The 14,774-nt window shown below is 44.1% G+C and overlaps 1 protein-coding gene across 1 annotated transcript; it reads right to left on the bottom strand.

Annotated features, from left to right (window-relative positions):
- Positions 1-668: 668 nt before the first annotated feature.
- On the bottom strand, positions 669-14,658 carry LOC131205623 (rho guanine nucleotide exchange factor 18). The gene is made up of 24 exons (XM_058197802.1): positions 14,601-14,658; positions 13,995-14,258; positions 13,817-13,914; positions 13,571-13,743; positions 13,357-13,486; positions 13,147-13,280; positions 12,560-12,628; positions 11,899-12,005; positions 11,759-11,829; positions 11,646-11,701; positions 10,396-10,473; positions 9,260-9,331; positions 8,542-8,707; positions 7,784-8,478; positions 7,570-7,702; positions 7,326-7,483; positions 7,145-7,257; positions 6,588-6,611; positions 5,405-6,435; positions 5,151-5,319; positions 4,960-5,065; positions 4,768-4,897; positions 4,603-4,697; positions 669-4,536 (listed from the first exon to the last, which is right to left on the bottom strand). Exons 1-24 carry the CDS (start codon positions 14,656-14,658, stop codon positions 4,191-4,193), a joined length of 4,476 nt encoding a protein of 1,491 aa, XP_058053785.1. The 3' UTR covers positions 669-4,190.
- Between the last annotated feature and the right edge of the window lie 116 nt (positions 14,659-14,774).

Consider the following 14,774-nt stretch of genomic DNA (forward strand, 5'->3'; position numbering starts at 1 on the left):
CTTTAGATAAGCCCGTACGGTGCACATGTACAGCTGTGTAACCGAAGTGAAAAACACGATCGTCATTAATTGTCGGATTCTTTAATTCGAATACCCCTTTTTATACCAACCAAAGCACACAAGCCACAGAAGCAGCCTACCCACAGGAGTGTGAAGCACCACATATCCATCCTAGTACAGAGCCACAGTAGAATCGAACACAAACGAATGTCCTAGCGGTCACAGCCTCCAAGTAGGAATAGCATAGCGCACAGGGATAGCACCGCACCTCGGTAAGTCCACGTTCGGTAAATGGGACCAAGATTGAATTAATTGAACGAAATGCGGAGCATGTGTGATAAGCACTATCAATATTCTTGCCACTTTGCCTTCTTTCCGCGTGGCGTGTCTTAGGTTCGTTGCTTTCAAGCCGTTAGTCAGGTTGAACCCGCGGGAAACAATAATTTACTTGTTGCGGTAAGTCATGTCCAACCATCATATCACATCATCATCAGCAGCAGCAGCAAAGAGCGTTTATGAGCCGACAAAAAAATATTTCCTCATTATTTCGGTGTCATCGGGTGATAGGGGCAGCAAGGAAGTATAAGCAGAACAAATATGATTAGAATGAAAACAGAAAAAAGGGCGATAGATCCTCGCCTCCCGACAGTCAGTTTCGTTGGGTTTTTGTTTTGTTTTCTCCACGTGTTCATATATTTTTATTCTAACATTTCAACAGTGACCGAATGATAACATTTCAATAACATTTCTGTTGCCAAAAGTTTGAGTGTGGTAGAGGTTTCCAGATGCGCGCTGCCCTTTTGCTTTCTGCTGCCTTGGGTTTGTTTACTTGTTTGTCTGTTTGGGCTGCCATTTTGTTTGTCGTTAGTCCGTGTTGGTACAAGGAATTGGTACATAGATTATTCAAGCATAATGCTACTCGACAACTGCGCGCTCTACTACTCATGTGTTTATGTTTTGCACACCCTTTTTTGTTCGATTACATTTGGGGCGGCGGGCGATTGTTTTGAGAACCTCGCGCTAATACAATAACTGTTTAAACTATACAAGTACAACGTGGGTGATATTTGTCGTGATTCGAACACGCGACCTACCGCGGAGAAGCAATAGAAACTGGAAGCAGGTATAAAAGCCGTTTCGGAGACGCAAAGTGTGTGCTAACCATAAAACCTAAACCGAAGAATACACTGTGTCACTAGTTCCGTCGCTGCGCAGCAGAGTTCACCCGAGTCCTGGCTGAGAACACTAAACAGAATCACACTGCTGCGCTGTGTACCATACCTCTTATATTACGGTGGCTTACGGGAGCACATTTTACACATTAACTTGATTGATCATCAGCCCCGCTTTCGGTATGTTTCCTTTACGTTTATTACATTTCAAGTATGTACCATTATCGACAGTCTAAATTCATGATTGTTTTGCGGTATGTTTTTCCTTTGAAGAGAAATTCGGTGGATCGTATGATGCGTACTTTAGAGGCTTGTGATGCGGATTTATACCCTCTATTAATCTACTTTTACATAAGAGTGGAAAAATTATTGATTCGTTGAAATACCACGGACACATTTTTGTTGTTCGCCTGCCTTTTTGTCGTTTTTTGCTCGTAAGCTGCTAGCGCACACTCAACATGCATTAAATACACACCATCTTCTGCAGCAAGGCAGAAGTTGCAAGGGCTGGCCAAAGTGTTTAACAGTCTGTCTGTGCGTGTGGCGGTGCGCGCTGATTTGTAAGTTCTCTGCACACCTTTGGCGCATCTTGGTGATAAGTGTAAAGGACACTCCAGCACAACAGCTGGGACTACCAAACGTACGGGAAACTTAGTTACGATAGTAAATGCAAAAGTTTCATCACTTGAACAAGATAACAAGTCGCGGAGAGAAGCGTGTAAAACCCGCGCACTAACTCACTACCGTTATTATCGCAATACACTACACACACACATGTACACGCAACGGAATTTTTTGTTTACTGCCACAGTAAAATGATTGACAATGGTTAATCGAACAACAATGTTTCCCTCTCTCTCGATTTATGGACTGTACTATTTTTCTTTAACAAGTCGAAGTAAGTCGAACAACTGTAGAAAGAGGAATGTTAACAGCGTTGGCCAACAGTAGTTAATGGAGGGACAGCGATTGACGCTATAAATATATCGTGTAAAGTGATTGAGCAGTTCAGAGTCTTTCTTTTGTAATATGGTTTAGATTAATATATACATATATACTATATGTATAGACCATATATGTACCCATACAGTGTGTATATCATATATACATATATACTCGTGCTTCAGATACATATACAGCATATACGATCTAGAATGCAGGTATATGTGTGTACAACCTAGATATAGCTTTATGTCTTTCAATATATATATATATATATATGTATGTACGGGTGTATACATAGCTACTTCCATAAAAATAGAATTTTGCTTTCATCTGCCGCAACACGCAATAAGTCTCTGGTAATGGTAATGTACACGTATTTATTGTTGTTGTATAAGAGTGGTATAATAGTAGTTCTAATGCGGTTCTCTTAATCTTCAATGACTACTACGGATAAATATTCATATACGCGCCACTCTCTATCTCTCTTTCTCTCCCCCTTTCTCTATCTCTCTTTCGCTCTGTCTTTGACCAGACCACCACAATTACTAATTCGTGTTGAGGGCCGTCAGTCGTCTTAAGCGGGGTTTCTCTCTTCTGTACCTTAGGTAGTATTCTTTGATTGGATTGTTTTTCTTTTTGCCTTTTTTATTTATAGTAATTTTTCCTTGTTTTTACTTGTTCAGTTTTAAAAATTCATTACTTGTATTGTCAAGAAGTTAGCTAAACGGAGCATGTTTTCGGTGTAACTGGACACCAGACCCGCACACAACGTCATCTTTGTGTCATCTTTCATACTTTCTCCCGTGCCGTTCTTACTCGCTTTCGTCGTAGATGATTCTCTTTGTGTGAATTCAATCTCGAGGAATGTGTTTTTGGCAGATTTTGTACAAAAAAAAGACTCGAAAAACGAAACAACAGAACCAGTCTTAGCGCGGCGATATGTCTACGAGAACATAGATTGTGTTTGATACGATGGAACACGGTGGACAGAGTACACATCCGGCAGCCGATATACTTCGTGCCGTAGGTGGGACGCGCATCATAAAATTACTAACGATATGCAAAGCAGAGCGGAGAACAAACTAATCGCAACCGCCTTATAGTAACTGACCTGCCGCAACTTGATTTAAAAAGGAATTGATTTGTATTTTATCAGTACAGTCTTAGAGTCAAAGTTCCAACAGTTGCACGGAACATCTGTTGTCAATATCGCTTGGCGTCGTAACAACAACAACATAAAATGAACGAACATATAATGGAACAAGAGAACTGCTCCTTTTGTGCACAGACACGTTTCGGTGGCTTCGCGCGGTAGCAACGTCAAAACACACTCAGTTAAAGGTACTAAAAAGCTGGACGCCACAACACCCTACACATCACAGTATCAATCAGTAAAGTCAGCTAGCAAGTCATTAGTAACACATAGTCCCATTGTGCTGCTGCTAATGAAGTACACGACGATCGAGGGGCAGTTTTGAACTAACTTTGCGTGTTTAACAAACAACGCTGCCTGCCGCAACAACGTTGACCTAAATGCGATGAACTACGACGACAGTAACAGGAGTAAAGGAGTAACCCACATGTGAAGGAAACTGATAGTGAAGAGGTTCTGGGATTTCTTCGGCATATAAAACACATTATGCATGCATTACAAAAGCTGTGTGCCGCTCCTAAACATCCCACGGTGCACAACCATTCAAAATCTCCACCCGTTCCCGGGTGACGGAACCGTTTGTTGGCCACTTACACGCCGGATAAAACGCATGGATGCTACTACTACTAGCATATACACTCTGTCTTGTTTTGACAATTATCGAACATTCATACCTAATAATACTCGGTACTTTTAAATACTATACTACACTTTTTGTAGGCCATAGTAGCTTAAGAGTTAAGTACAGTAGCTCTTGTATCATTCGCCCACCTTACTTTGTCACATCGGTACTGTGCCATCGTTCGATACGGAAGGGGAAAATCCCGAACCTAGCGCGGGTTAAAAGACGTAGAGGAAGCAGTTACTTACGGTTGTGCCAGCTGTGCCCCGCCTTAGATCTCAACCTCAACCGGTGTGTATCAAAAATACATCACCTCCTCTTCCTTGTTGTTGCCCTTGGTGCCGTCGTCCTTCAGGTTCGCCAATGGAACAGAATCTTGTTTGTGTTGGTGGTGCGTGGCATATTGCGAAGAGAGCGGTGACGATGGGTGCGGCATCATACCACCGACAGCTTCGGATTGCTGGCCGCCAACGCTCCTAGCTGACGGAGGTGGTGCCTGAAGTGGCAGTGTGCCCGACATCGTGCTCGAAAGAGGCGAATACTGATATGGTACACCCGGTGAACTAGCCACACTCGATGGAGACGGATAATTATCCGAACTTCTTAGGCGGAAACGTTCCGGTATTTTCGGGTAGGTATTTGTCCTGCAAATCGACAGTGCACCGATTGAATGAAATCATCCGTGGCTCTAACCGTAAATCGTAACGTACCTTGTGGCGGGATTACCGGATTGTACTTGAATTTGTTGCTGAATCACTGCAGGGCTGCTACCGGTTCGTGAATGGTTTGGTGTGCTGGAGGAGATCTGAAATGAACAGCGCAATGTCAGCCATGTGTTCCCCATTGGCGGGCGTCCCAGTACTCTGTAAATTTACCTTTTTGTCTGCCAACTTAAGCGGAAACATTTGTGTGACACCAGCACCGCCCGCCGCTCCACTCATGCCGACGTTTCCACTCAGCGGGGACATTGTTAGACTGCCCTGCACCGAGGAACCCTGCTTCGTACTGTAGTGAGATCAAACGCATCAGACCAAAGTTCAAAAGCAACGGTTACTCTGTTAGCTTACCTTGACAACGATGACAGCTTCAGCGGAAGCTGCTGTTTTATGCTTGTTGCATTGATCTTTGCGGCATTCGTAGCGCTGACAAGATTTGCCGGAGGCGTTTTGGTTACTAAAATGCATTCATTGCAAATATGGGATTTACTTCCAGGGAATAATTTTATCATGCTTAGGGGGGAAACACGTGGAATACGTACTGCTAGCCGTTCGCCATTTGTCCTTTTTCCGATCGATTGTGACGGAAGAACCGACCAGCGATGAACCGGTTGCGCTACCACCAAACGCACTGTCCACATGATGCTCCTCGTACACGCTTTGAGTGTCATCGTGTGCTGAGACCACTCCAGTCGGTATGGGTAATGCAACCTGCGGAGAGAGTGACACCATGACAATGTTTAACAATAGTTTAACGGAGTAGGGACACAATAGTGTTCGGACAATCGGTACATACACTGGGCGAGAGTAGCAGTCCTTGGCTGGACAGAATTTCCATCTTTCGATACAGCTGCTCACGCTGCTGCTTAATGTCCTCCTGCTCGGCCCTAATTTGTGCCTGCAACGTTTTCTGCGACTGCTTGGTTTCCTCCAGTTCCCGCTCCTCGTGCTCTTTATGCTTCTGCCAGGCCGTCTTCTCTTCTTGCAACTTATCCTGCAGGTTACGGAGCTCCTCGAGCTGATCATTGTGTCGGTACAATGTTTTGGGGTTTTCCCGGTAACTGCTCAGTTGATGCTGCAGGCTTTGAATGGTGGTCATTTGTTGGGAAATGATGCACAGCAGCGTGTGCAAGTGGTGGGACACGTGTAGAGCCGCGTAGTTCTGATCTTTGGCTAAGTCGGCCGATATTAAGCCTCCTTCGGTTCCCACCTGCAGCTTTGGCTGACCGTGCAAAGTACCGTGCGGGTTCGCCAGCATCAGCAGTGATTCGATGTCTGCCGTTGAAGGTGAGGGTTGATGGTGACCAACGTTCGGTAGCTGTTCTCGCTTTTCGTACGTCTCGCGATTGGTAAAGTAACCGGCCGACAGGGTGGAAAGGACAGCATCGCGGGAATGTGTCGTGTTTGTCGGTGTCCCACCACCCGCGACACCGCATCCGACACCCATGAGCTGCTTGGAACGCCGTTCATCGAAACCACCGAACGTTTCGGCACGCTTCGGCAGCGTCGGTGAGATGTACAGTTCGCTCTGTCGCTCGCCGACAGAGCTGCTCGATCTGGACAGTGGCAGCCCGGTGGCGGCTGTGTAGAGTGATGATGCCAGAGAGCTTACTTCCTGAATGGAGTTCAACACCCGTTTCCATATTTCTATAGTATCACAGTCGTCGGAGATGAGATCCCGGTAGGATCCGTAGTTAGAGATAAATGACTCGACCGCCGGCCCGAGCTGCTCAACGTTCAGCTCGTTACCCGAGAGCAAGCTGAGTTGCAGTGCCATTTTCTCTTCCAGCAGTATCGCTTGTTCAAAATCTTTCTGGCGCATTTTACCTGCAACAAAGAGTCGGACAAAAACAGGCCCCACGCTCAGTTTGCCGTTCTTACAAAGTACACCACCCAAAGAATAAACACTCTAGCGACACGACATGTACAAATACCAAATACTTTGTACACTGAATCCGTTACAAAACAAAACACATTACCTTCCAATTCAGTTGTTCCAAGCGCTTCAGCATTGCAAATGTTAGAAACAGAAACGAGCATTCTTTTTAGTATACGATAGAGCTACTATCTATATATGCCTCTAGCTGCATTAAGTGCTTCATAGCGGATACTACTATGCATCAGGTGCCGCTAACACGCAGAGATGTTAAGGGTTTGTAAGGGAAGTATATATGATACGAAAGTATGCATTGGTCTTCGATAATTAGCAAAGAATTGCTGCTCTTAAATGTTAAAATAAATACATTGTCGGTTCTGTATAGTTGCCCATGATAGATTGGGTCACGATGGCTAAAAGTTCATAATAGCTGTATACGTAAGTGTTTTGTGGAGATAACTGACGAAGCCGCACTAGAAGAGTGAATGGAAACATCAAAAAGAGGAAACAGAGGGAGAGAGGACAGATTGGAGCAGACACGAGCAGAGACAATCGATAATCTCAAACGGCACAACACAGCGTAAAAGACGGGGCACAGATACACCGGTTCTGATTGTTCCTATTCTGACCTATCGATGTATCGTATCTGTGTATACTTACATATAATTTCACGAATGTTTGCCTGTTTCAAGTCAATAATTTTTTGTCGCTGGTCCATGCTCATGTAATCTTCAGTTTCCGATTCATCCGATGGACAATCGATGACTGCAGTACTGTATTTGAGAAACAAACCACAGTGGGATTTATCCGTTTCAGAGAAAGGTCGTCGTCGTATACGTACCGTATCGACTGAATCCAAACATTTTTATCCTTCGGATTTTGTACCTTCAACTCGTACATTTCGGGGTACGCTGGGTTAGATGAAATGATATAGATACCACGCGACTCGGTGCCGGCCTTTTCTCGGATCAACAACTTTTGCAAAGACACGACGCTTGCCTGCCATCGGGTTGAATGTGGATGCGACACGAAACTATGTGATAAATGTTCCCACAACATCTCCTGCTCCGCGGGTTCACACTTACCTTATTTTCCGGTGTGAAGAACGAATACTTGTGGGAATTTTCCGATAGGAAAAACAAACAATCAGACAACACGACCACATGCACGGTTTGCATCTTCGATCTGCCCTGCATAAGAGTTGCCACTCCCTCGAATCTGAGAGTAAAAGAAACGGAAAACCATCACACTTGCGGTGATCTGTTGCCAGCTCGATTGTTCGATCGGCGATCGGCTCACCTCAGTTTCCTGTTGCATGATATGATGTCAGATTTTTTGAATTTATCCTTTTTGAATATCGCAAACGACTTGGCGTCGATGCGTTTGAAGATTTCTAATTGACGGTCCTCCTTCTCCTTGTCAGCGACTCGTGCATCGACGTCCACCAGAATCTCCTTCACCAGAGACATTCCCTTCTGCAGCTTTTCCTGCTCGATCTTGTCCTCGCGCGAGCTCTTCAGCAGTGGATCGATGAGCAGCGGATATTTGGTGAGCCGTTGCGTCACAAACAGTATACACTCCGGTATGCCTTTCTTCTTGAGCAGCGGATTTTGCTGACAGTGCTTATACCACTCGGCGAACACATTGTCCCCGGTCATGTAGCATTTGAATGTGTCGAGCGCGGAGCGGTGGTTCGAGCAGAACTCACCGTATGCACTCTTCAGTTTCTGCGCCGACATCGACGAAAAAAAGTCCAACAGTATGTCGGCGATGCTGTCGACTATGTGATGTTCTCGCTGCTTGAGCCGCAGTTTGCGCAAGAAGCCCGTGTGCAGCTCCGTCAGCTCCACCAACCGGGGAAACATCCGCTCCAGGTTCAGGTGGCTAAAGTGCTTCTGCAAGCTTTCGACAAATACCTTTTGCATGACTAGTAAAGTTTGAACATGATGTTTCTCAGTCATGATAAACTCATAGATGTGTTCCTGACGTTTCACCTGGGAATTGGGAATCGCGCCACCATTAACACTAGTGCCACACCCGCGCCAGTTTGTCCTTACCTGTTTGTCTTTCAACGTTTTTACCACCTCCTTCGGCACACTGGGGCTCCAAGAGTCGTGCTCGTCGATCGCAACGCCCAGGATCGGTTCTGCCCCGAGATCGTGCGGTCCGATGGGAGTTTCGTGCAAAAACTCGTCCCTGATCAGTGGCACTTCGTCCGAGTAACTGTAAAGCAAGCAAGCAGGGCACATATGAACTTTCAATGATGTTGCGCTTCCCGGGCTCTGGCGATACACGTGATCGCACACACACACACACACACACACTACAGGCATGTTTTGGTTTTCACCAAAGTTCAACAAAACAAAACAGAAATGCACAAAACAATTCTGATCCGTTGTTTGTTTTCCGAAGCATCGAGACACAACTAAACAGTTTAAGGCATGCGCGCTGTTTGGGGGCGGTTTGTGGGTTTTAGCAAGTTTGTTTGCTTCAGTTTAAGTACGCCCTCGTAAAGCGCATTCCATTTAGACAAGTTATATGGTAATATAAATATATTGAGCACTGTATTCAAAAAGAAGGAATACTCATTACAAATACATTCATATGTAGAGAGAAATATAGAAAGAGAAAGAGCTTTACAAACGGAGAGGCAAAACATGACGAAACAATTGTTGACACACTAAAAAATTCAACAAATGGGAAACAATAGTTTTCGGTATTTCGATGTTCGATGGTTTTTTTCTTGGTTTTTGTAGCTATTCGTAATATACTCACTTAGTGTTATCATTATGCACGTTTCCATCATAATAGTCTCTACCCTGATCATCGTGTTGCGAGGAATTGTGGCTATAGCAAGCGAAAGTAAATACAAAAAAACAACACATGAAAACGTATAAATAAATGAAACCAACAGAAAAACGGTCCGCAACAGAAAAACTGCTAGAGAGGCAACGAACGAAGAAAGTCACAAAACAACGAAAGAAAGTTGCGAAAAGTAGCAAATGAAGGAGAATATATATGCATATATGTATATATATATGTATATGAAGTATACAGTAGCAAGAAGATTCCAGAAGAGAAGAAGACAGGAACACAGCGGCACCGGCGCCCGTGCAGAACACAGTGGACACTCCACACTGGAGTGTGTGGACAATGCGGTGCCGTTATGCTCCCGGCGAGGCATACGTTTAGAGAAGAGAGGTGCGCAGTGAGAGCAGTGGGTGAGATAACTGAGGATTGCACTTGCAATCAGATAAAGTGTGAAAAGAGTTCAGTAGACAGACAGAGACAGTAAAACACAAAGACGATAGCAATAGAAAGAGTACAGAGAGTGCCTTTTTTAGAATGTTTCTAAGGACTTTTGCGGACTGGGTTCAGAGGAGTGAAGTGTGAGGTCTTTGGCGGTTCGAGGAAGATCTTTCAGCAGATTGTACGGTAACTGTCTATTGGTTAATTTTTGCAATTTTGCGTTCCACAACGGGGAGAGAACGAGACGAGGAAGTGAACATTGAGGAATGTCCCTTGATCCAACTGTGTACGTTGACGTGTGTTGTGCGAAAGAGGTTCGCATTGATGTGATCGCTCTATTCTGCTTCCAATTGGTTAGGTAAGTGTTGTTAGCTTATTCGATTTGGTGCAGATCGTTCGAAACGGAAGTTGTATGCAAATGGAACAGGTGTATGCTTTTTCTAACGATATTATCTACCGAACTGCGCCACAGTGTGGGTGTATGCGTGTGATAGAAGATTGGCTAGTGTAATCTTGAATCTTGAAAGAGCTTAACCAAGATTTGCGGTTCGAGAAGACTATGAAGTAGTATAAAGGATATAGCAGTGGTTGAATGAAGATAGAAGATAAGAGAATCGGGATTGTTATAGTGAAGTGAATAGATTTTGTTGTTCTAGCGTTACCTAGCGTGTTGTGTTACCACGCCTAATTTGTTAGCAACCAATCGCCATGGAGAGTAACATCCGGTCATTTTTTTGCCACTTTATCATTTTTTCAAATCAATTGAAATTTGCGTAACGGTGGTTAGCATTAGTAATACACAAGAACAGAGATAGGTGTTGGTCATTTAATGTGTTTGCCGAATAATACTTCTGAATAAGCATAGAAAGGATATTATTTGATTTTTGTTTTGTTTTGCACACAATAAAATCGAGCTTAAAATAACTGCATATAATACACAAAACGTAAATATTATTCAAACCAATCCAACTAATACCATCATTACACTGGTGGAGAGCTAAGAGTGAAGCCTTACACAGATACTCGATAGTTACGGTAATGGAAAGCTTAAGAGACTCCCTTCAAAGATCAGCTACAACCTTCGAGAAACAAGCTAAATGCACACTCGCGGGTCGCGGCATCTCTCGTCCACATCGTTCCAGCCGGAACGGAAGCTGCAAATGCTCGCGTGAAGCTTAAGATACGCTACAGTTAATAATCGGAATGGCAAATAATAAGGAGGGAGCCTTCGAAATCGCCAAGAGTGCGCAAATTACCCGATTCGTCTACAAGAGAGCTACAAGTATTGCGCATCACCGTTGTGAATCGTTGCTATTGCTTCTTGCACGTTGACCAGCACGAGCGCTAGTTTTGAAGGATAATTAAAAAGATGTAAAAAGCAACGAAAGAGTAACTTGGAACGTTATACTTCCACAGCGAAACAATGCACAACCGCTTAGCATCCGTGGTGAGAGAGGTGTTGGTTGTTTGTTTGTTTGAACCAAAACGCAACGCAACGCAATACTGCAAAAAATAAACATTCCTAACACATAGTTCCATAGCTCTAGCTGCAAACGTCCAGTGTTATGCAAATGCTCATGTCAACAAAGTTAACAAATCAGTAGCAGCAACTAAACCAAAGACCAAACATTGGGGATGCACGAAACTTGGCCAAATTTAGCGTTTTAATATTATTTAGTACTCTTGCGATACTCGTAATTTGTTAGAATGCCCAAATCTTATTGTAATTATTGATTAATATAGATGAAACCAAGAGAATAAGGCAGGCTACAGTATTCATATGTATTAAAAAAAATAACAAAGGTTCATTACAATACGGTTTAAATAAAATCGATGCATCACAGGCCAATTGCTTAATCTTGAGAAAAATGCTAAAAAATTCGAAACTAGGTCGAAAATTAGTTGTATTTACCTGTTGGTGGAGCTCTTTTTGTTGGAACTTGGTTTTGGTTGGGCTTGAAAATATTTCTGAAACGTAAAACCGTGTTTCAAAACATTCAAACAAAATCCTCAAAATTCTCTCACCTTTGCTATTTTGGCTTTACACTCGACGGCATGTTCTTTGTAGCTGGCCAAATTTATTACGGCTCCGCATGCTGTAAGGAGGAAAGTAAAGTGATTAGAATTATGATCGCACAATTGCATGCGGCAACCAGCGCACTGACCATCGCAGACGGAAGATTGTCCTTTTGTTTTTGCCTTATCTTTCTTTTTCCGGAAGAACAATGAACCACGTTTTCGTCGCTTTTCATGATGTTCCGTATATTCCTCACTAAAAAGCATACAGAAAAAGAATGTAGATACAAAAGCGCGGCCATTGTGCGAACCACATGTTCGGGCACCCCTTTCCCTGGACACTGGTTTATGAAGAAATCTACAGAGCGAAAATAGTTATAGGAGTTCCTAGGCTGAAGAGCTTAAGCGAAGAAAAAACCACCTTATCGTTGGGAAAAACAAACATTGTAAATAGAGTTGTGAAAAACATATCCTCACAACGGTCACCATATAAAAGAACCACTGTGAACGGTGGACAAACGGGGTCCACTGGGCGATCGGACGCGAATGACCAGCAGGATCGGATCAACATTAGAGGGAAAGAACATTAATATGGGATACACCAAATGACAGCATATCTACGAACTACACAACCAAAAACAAAAACGAACGACTGAAAACTGAGGTAGAAGATAAAACCCAAATATTTCACTAGCAAAAACAACAAAGACACTTCATAAATGTTTGAGAAGAAAGGTGCGCTATATTTTCTAAAGACCCCAACAGTATTCAAACATCGATTCCCTACGCGCCATCGTGGCGCACACTTACTTTTTATCTCTCACGCAAAGCAGTGATCGATCATGAGTTTCATCTTCACTGTCGGAAAGATGTCTCGCACTAGAGTGAAGTGGTGTGGTAGTGTTACGGCCATGTTGGGGAATTTTTGGGAGGGAAAAAACAAATACAACATATTATAAAGCATAATAAGCTGGCCTCTATGCACGTGTACAAAACGAAGGAGCGGGTTTCGCAGCAATCAATAAAAGATCATTTCAGCAACATCCAAAGTGGATTGGTGGGGGGCAAAATAATGGCTGAAAGCGAAAGCATGCGCTTCGCCCTTCTCGGTGACACACTCTATACACGTCTGCGTCTTCTCGTTGCATTTCCGATTCCCCCGCGGGGCCCACGGGGCATGTGATCAATGCAAAAGCAAACGACAATCATATCGCTCAAAGGTAACTCTATCGAAACACGCCAACAAATCTGAGCAAACGATACACACGCGTCGAGCACCACTCAGAGTATGAAATAACAAAAAGCTTTGCGCGTGTCACCAGCAGCGCCGGTGTTTGATGCTTATGCTAGAGTGTATCAATTGGAACAACGGAACAACGGAAAAAAGCTTTACTTACGAGGCGATGTTGTCCTCTTTCGCGCTCTGATTCCGGACTGGCGCTATTGATGGCGTCGATATACTTTTCTGCAGCGGTATTCTGGGAACCACTGGCACCAGATTGCGCTTCGCTACCACTTTCTCAAAATCTCGCTGCAAGAGTGAAAGGAAAAAAGATCGATAAACGGTCGAGTTTCGATCGACGGCATCGACTCTCTGTGCTACGTACGGCCAACTCAGCTTCATTTAGCGAGTGTGTAGAGATGCCACCGGTACTGTTTCTACTGGTGCGATTGTGCAGTCGCTCGGCGGCCCTTAAAGACTCCTGCTCTTCACTGTCCAAACTGGACAGACTTACGCTGAAAGAGAAATGGTTTTTGGTCGGTTTAGCAATCAGTTTTAGAGGGAGTCCCATACGATGCATTTGCCGCGTTCTGGTCTACCTTTTATGTGATGATTTTGTGCACTCTGTTAGATCTTCGATCGCGGTCCATGACTTTCTTCGATCGTTGTTCAACCCGTACAGCACGTGGTGATGGGGCCACACGTTGATTGGGTTCGAAATGGTAAGATCGGGTAGTGACGGGCAGGAGCAGAACATTTTGGAAGAAGAAACCTGGGGTGGAAATATCGGCAGTGTTTTAACCGTTGGATGATGTGATGTGTGTACAGGGCCGTATGCTACTTACCGTGGAGCCGAGGCCACCGATAGCTGCATTTTGTAATGTTGCATTTTTCATGTGTGCTACGCTTTCGCGGATACATTGCAGTTGATTTAGGGTGTCCTCTGTTGGGTGGTTGATACGAACGGTGGTTTAACGATTAGAGTACGTTTGCCCCGTGTTTTGAAAGCCCATCTTTGCTTACCGAGAAAATTAAACTTAGCTCCAGGGCTGTGCGGGGTAACGCTAATGATTGGCACCATACTATTGTGATTATTTGTACCTGTATCACTATTGCTACCGTTTGCTAATCCGTCCGAGGCAATGTCGTTACCGTGGGAAGCCTCAAACCGTTGCCCGTTGCTCTCTGCGGTGCCTGGCAATCTAGCCGAGGATTCCTTGCATTTCAGGTTGGTGGAGTGATCTTCGCTCAGATAATCGATAACCAGGTCAGCATCATTTTCGTCATCTGAAATTGGGTACCGTTGTGTATTTCATTGTTCACAGCCAGCTCTTCTACATTACACAAGCACTAAACCATAGACTACTTTGTCGTTACTATAGCACACAATACATGGGAAGAGGGTCACAGCGGTCGTTCTTTGCCAACATAGTTTATATGAGCCGGACACTGTATAATGATTAGTTAAAGCTGTTACAGACATCACCTTATCACCCGTGTTATTTGCTAAACATTGTGGGGCCTGGCCCGCCCCTGCCAAGGTTAGTGGGTTTATTTTCTTTTCTTTTTCCTATCGAAGCCATCCCATGCCAGCAGCTGATAATTGTATAAACAAAGCAAAATGGTTACCTGAGGACAATAGCAAAAGTTCTTCCGATGGCACCCCACGATGTGTACCACCATCCATCATAATTGCAAAATAAGCAACAACCAAAAGGGTTGGACCACCTACAGATTTCGCGCACCACACCGAAAGAAATAGTGCTTGCAGTGGCCTGCTCCCAATGAGAGGAAGACGATCGA

The sequence above is a fragment of the Anopheles bellator genome, chromosome 1, assembly GCF_943735745.2.
Source record: "Anopheles bellator chromosome 1, idAnoBellAS_SP24_06.2, whole genome shotgun sequence".
Taxonomy (NCBI): Eukaryota; Metazoa; Arthropoda; class Insecta; order Diptera; family Culicidae; genus Anopheles; species Anopheles bellator.

Excerpts from the sequence above, each read along its gene's own strand:
- LOC131205623 (XM_058197802.1), bottom strand. The coding sequence starts at position 14,658 with ATGGATGGTGGTACACATCGTGGGGTGCCATCGGAAGAACTTTTGCTA. Across the intron at positions 14,259-14,600 it reads ACTTTTGCTATTGTCCTCAG|ATGACGAAAATGATGCTGAC; the intron begins GTAACCATTTTG and ends ACCCAATTTCAG. Across the intron at positions 11,702-11,758 it reads GTAAAGCCAAAATAGCAAAG|AAATATTTTCAAGCCCAACC; the intron begins GTGAGAGAATTT and ends TTTACGTTTCAG.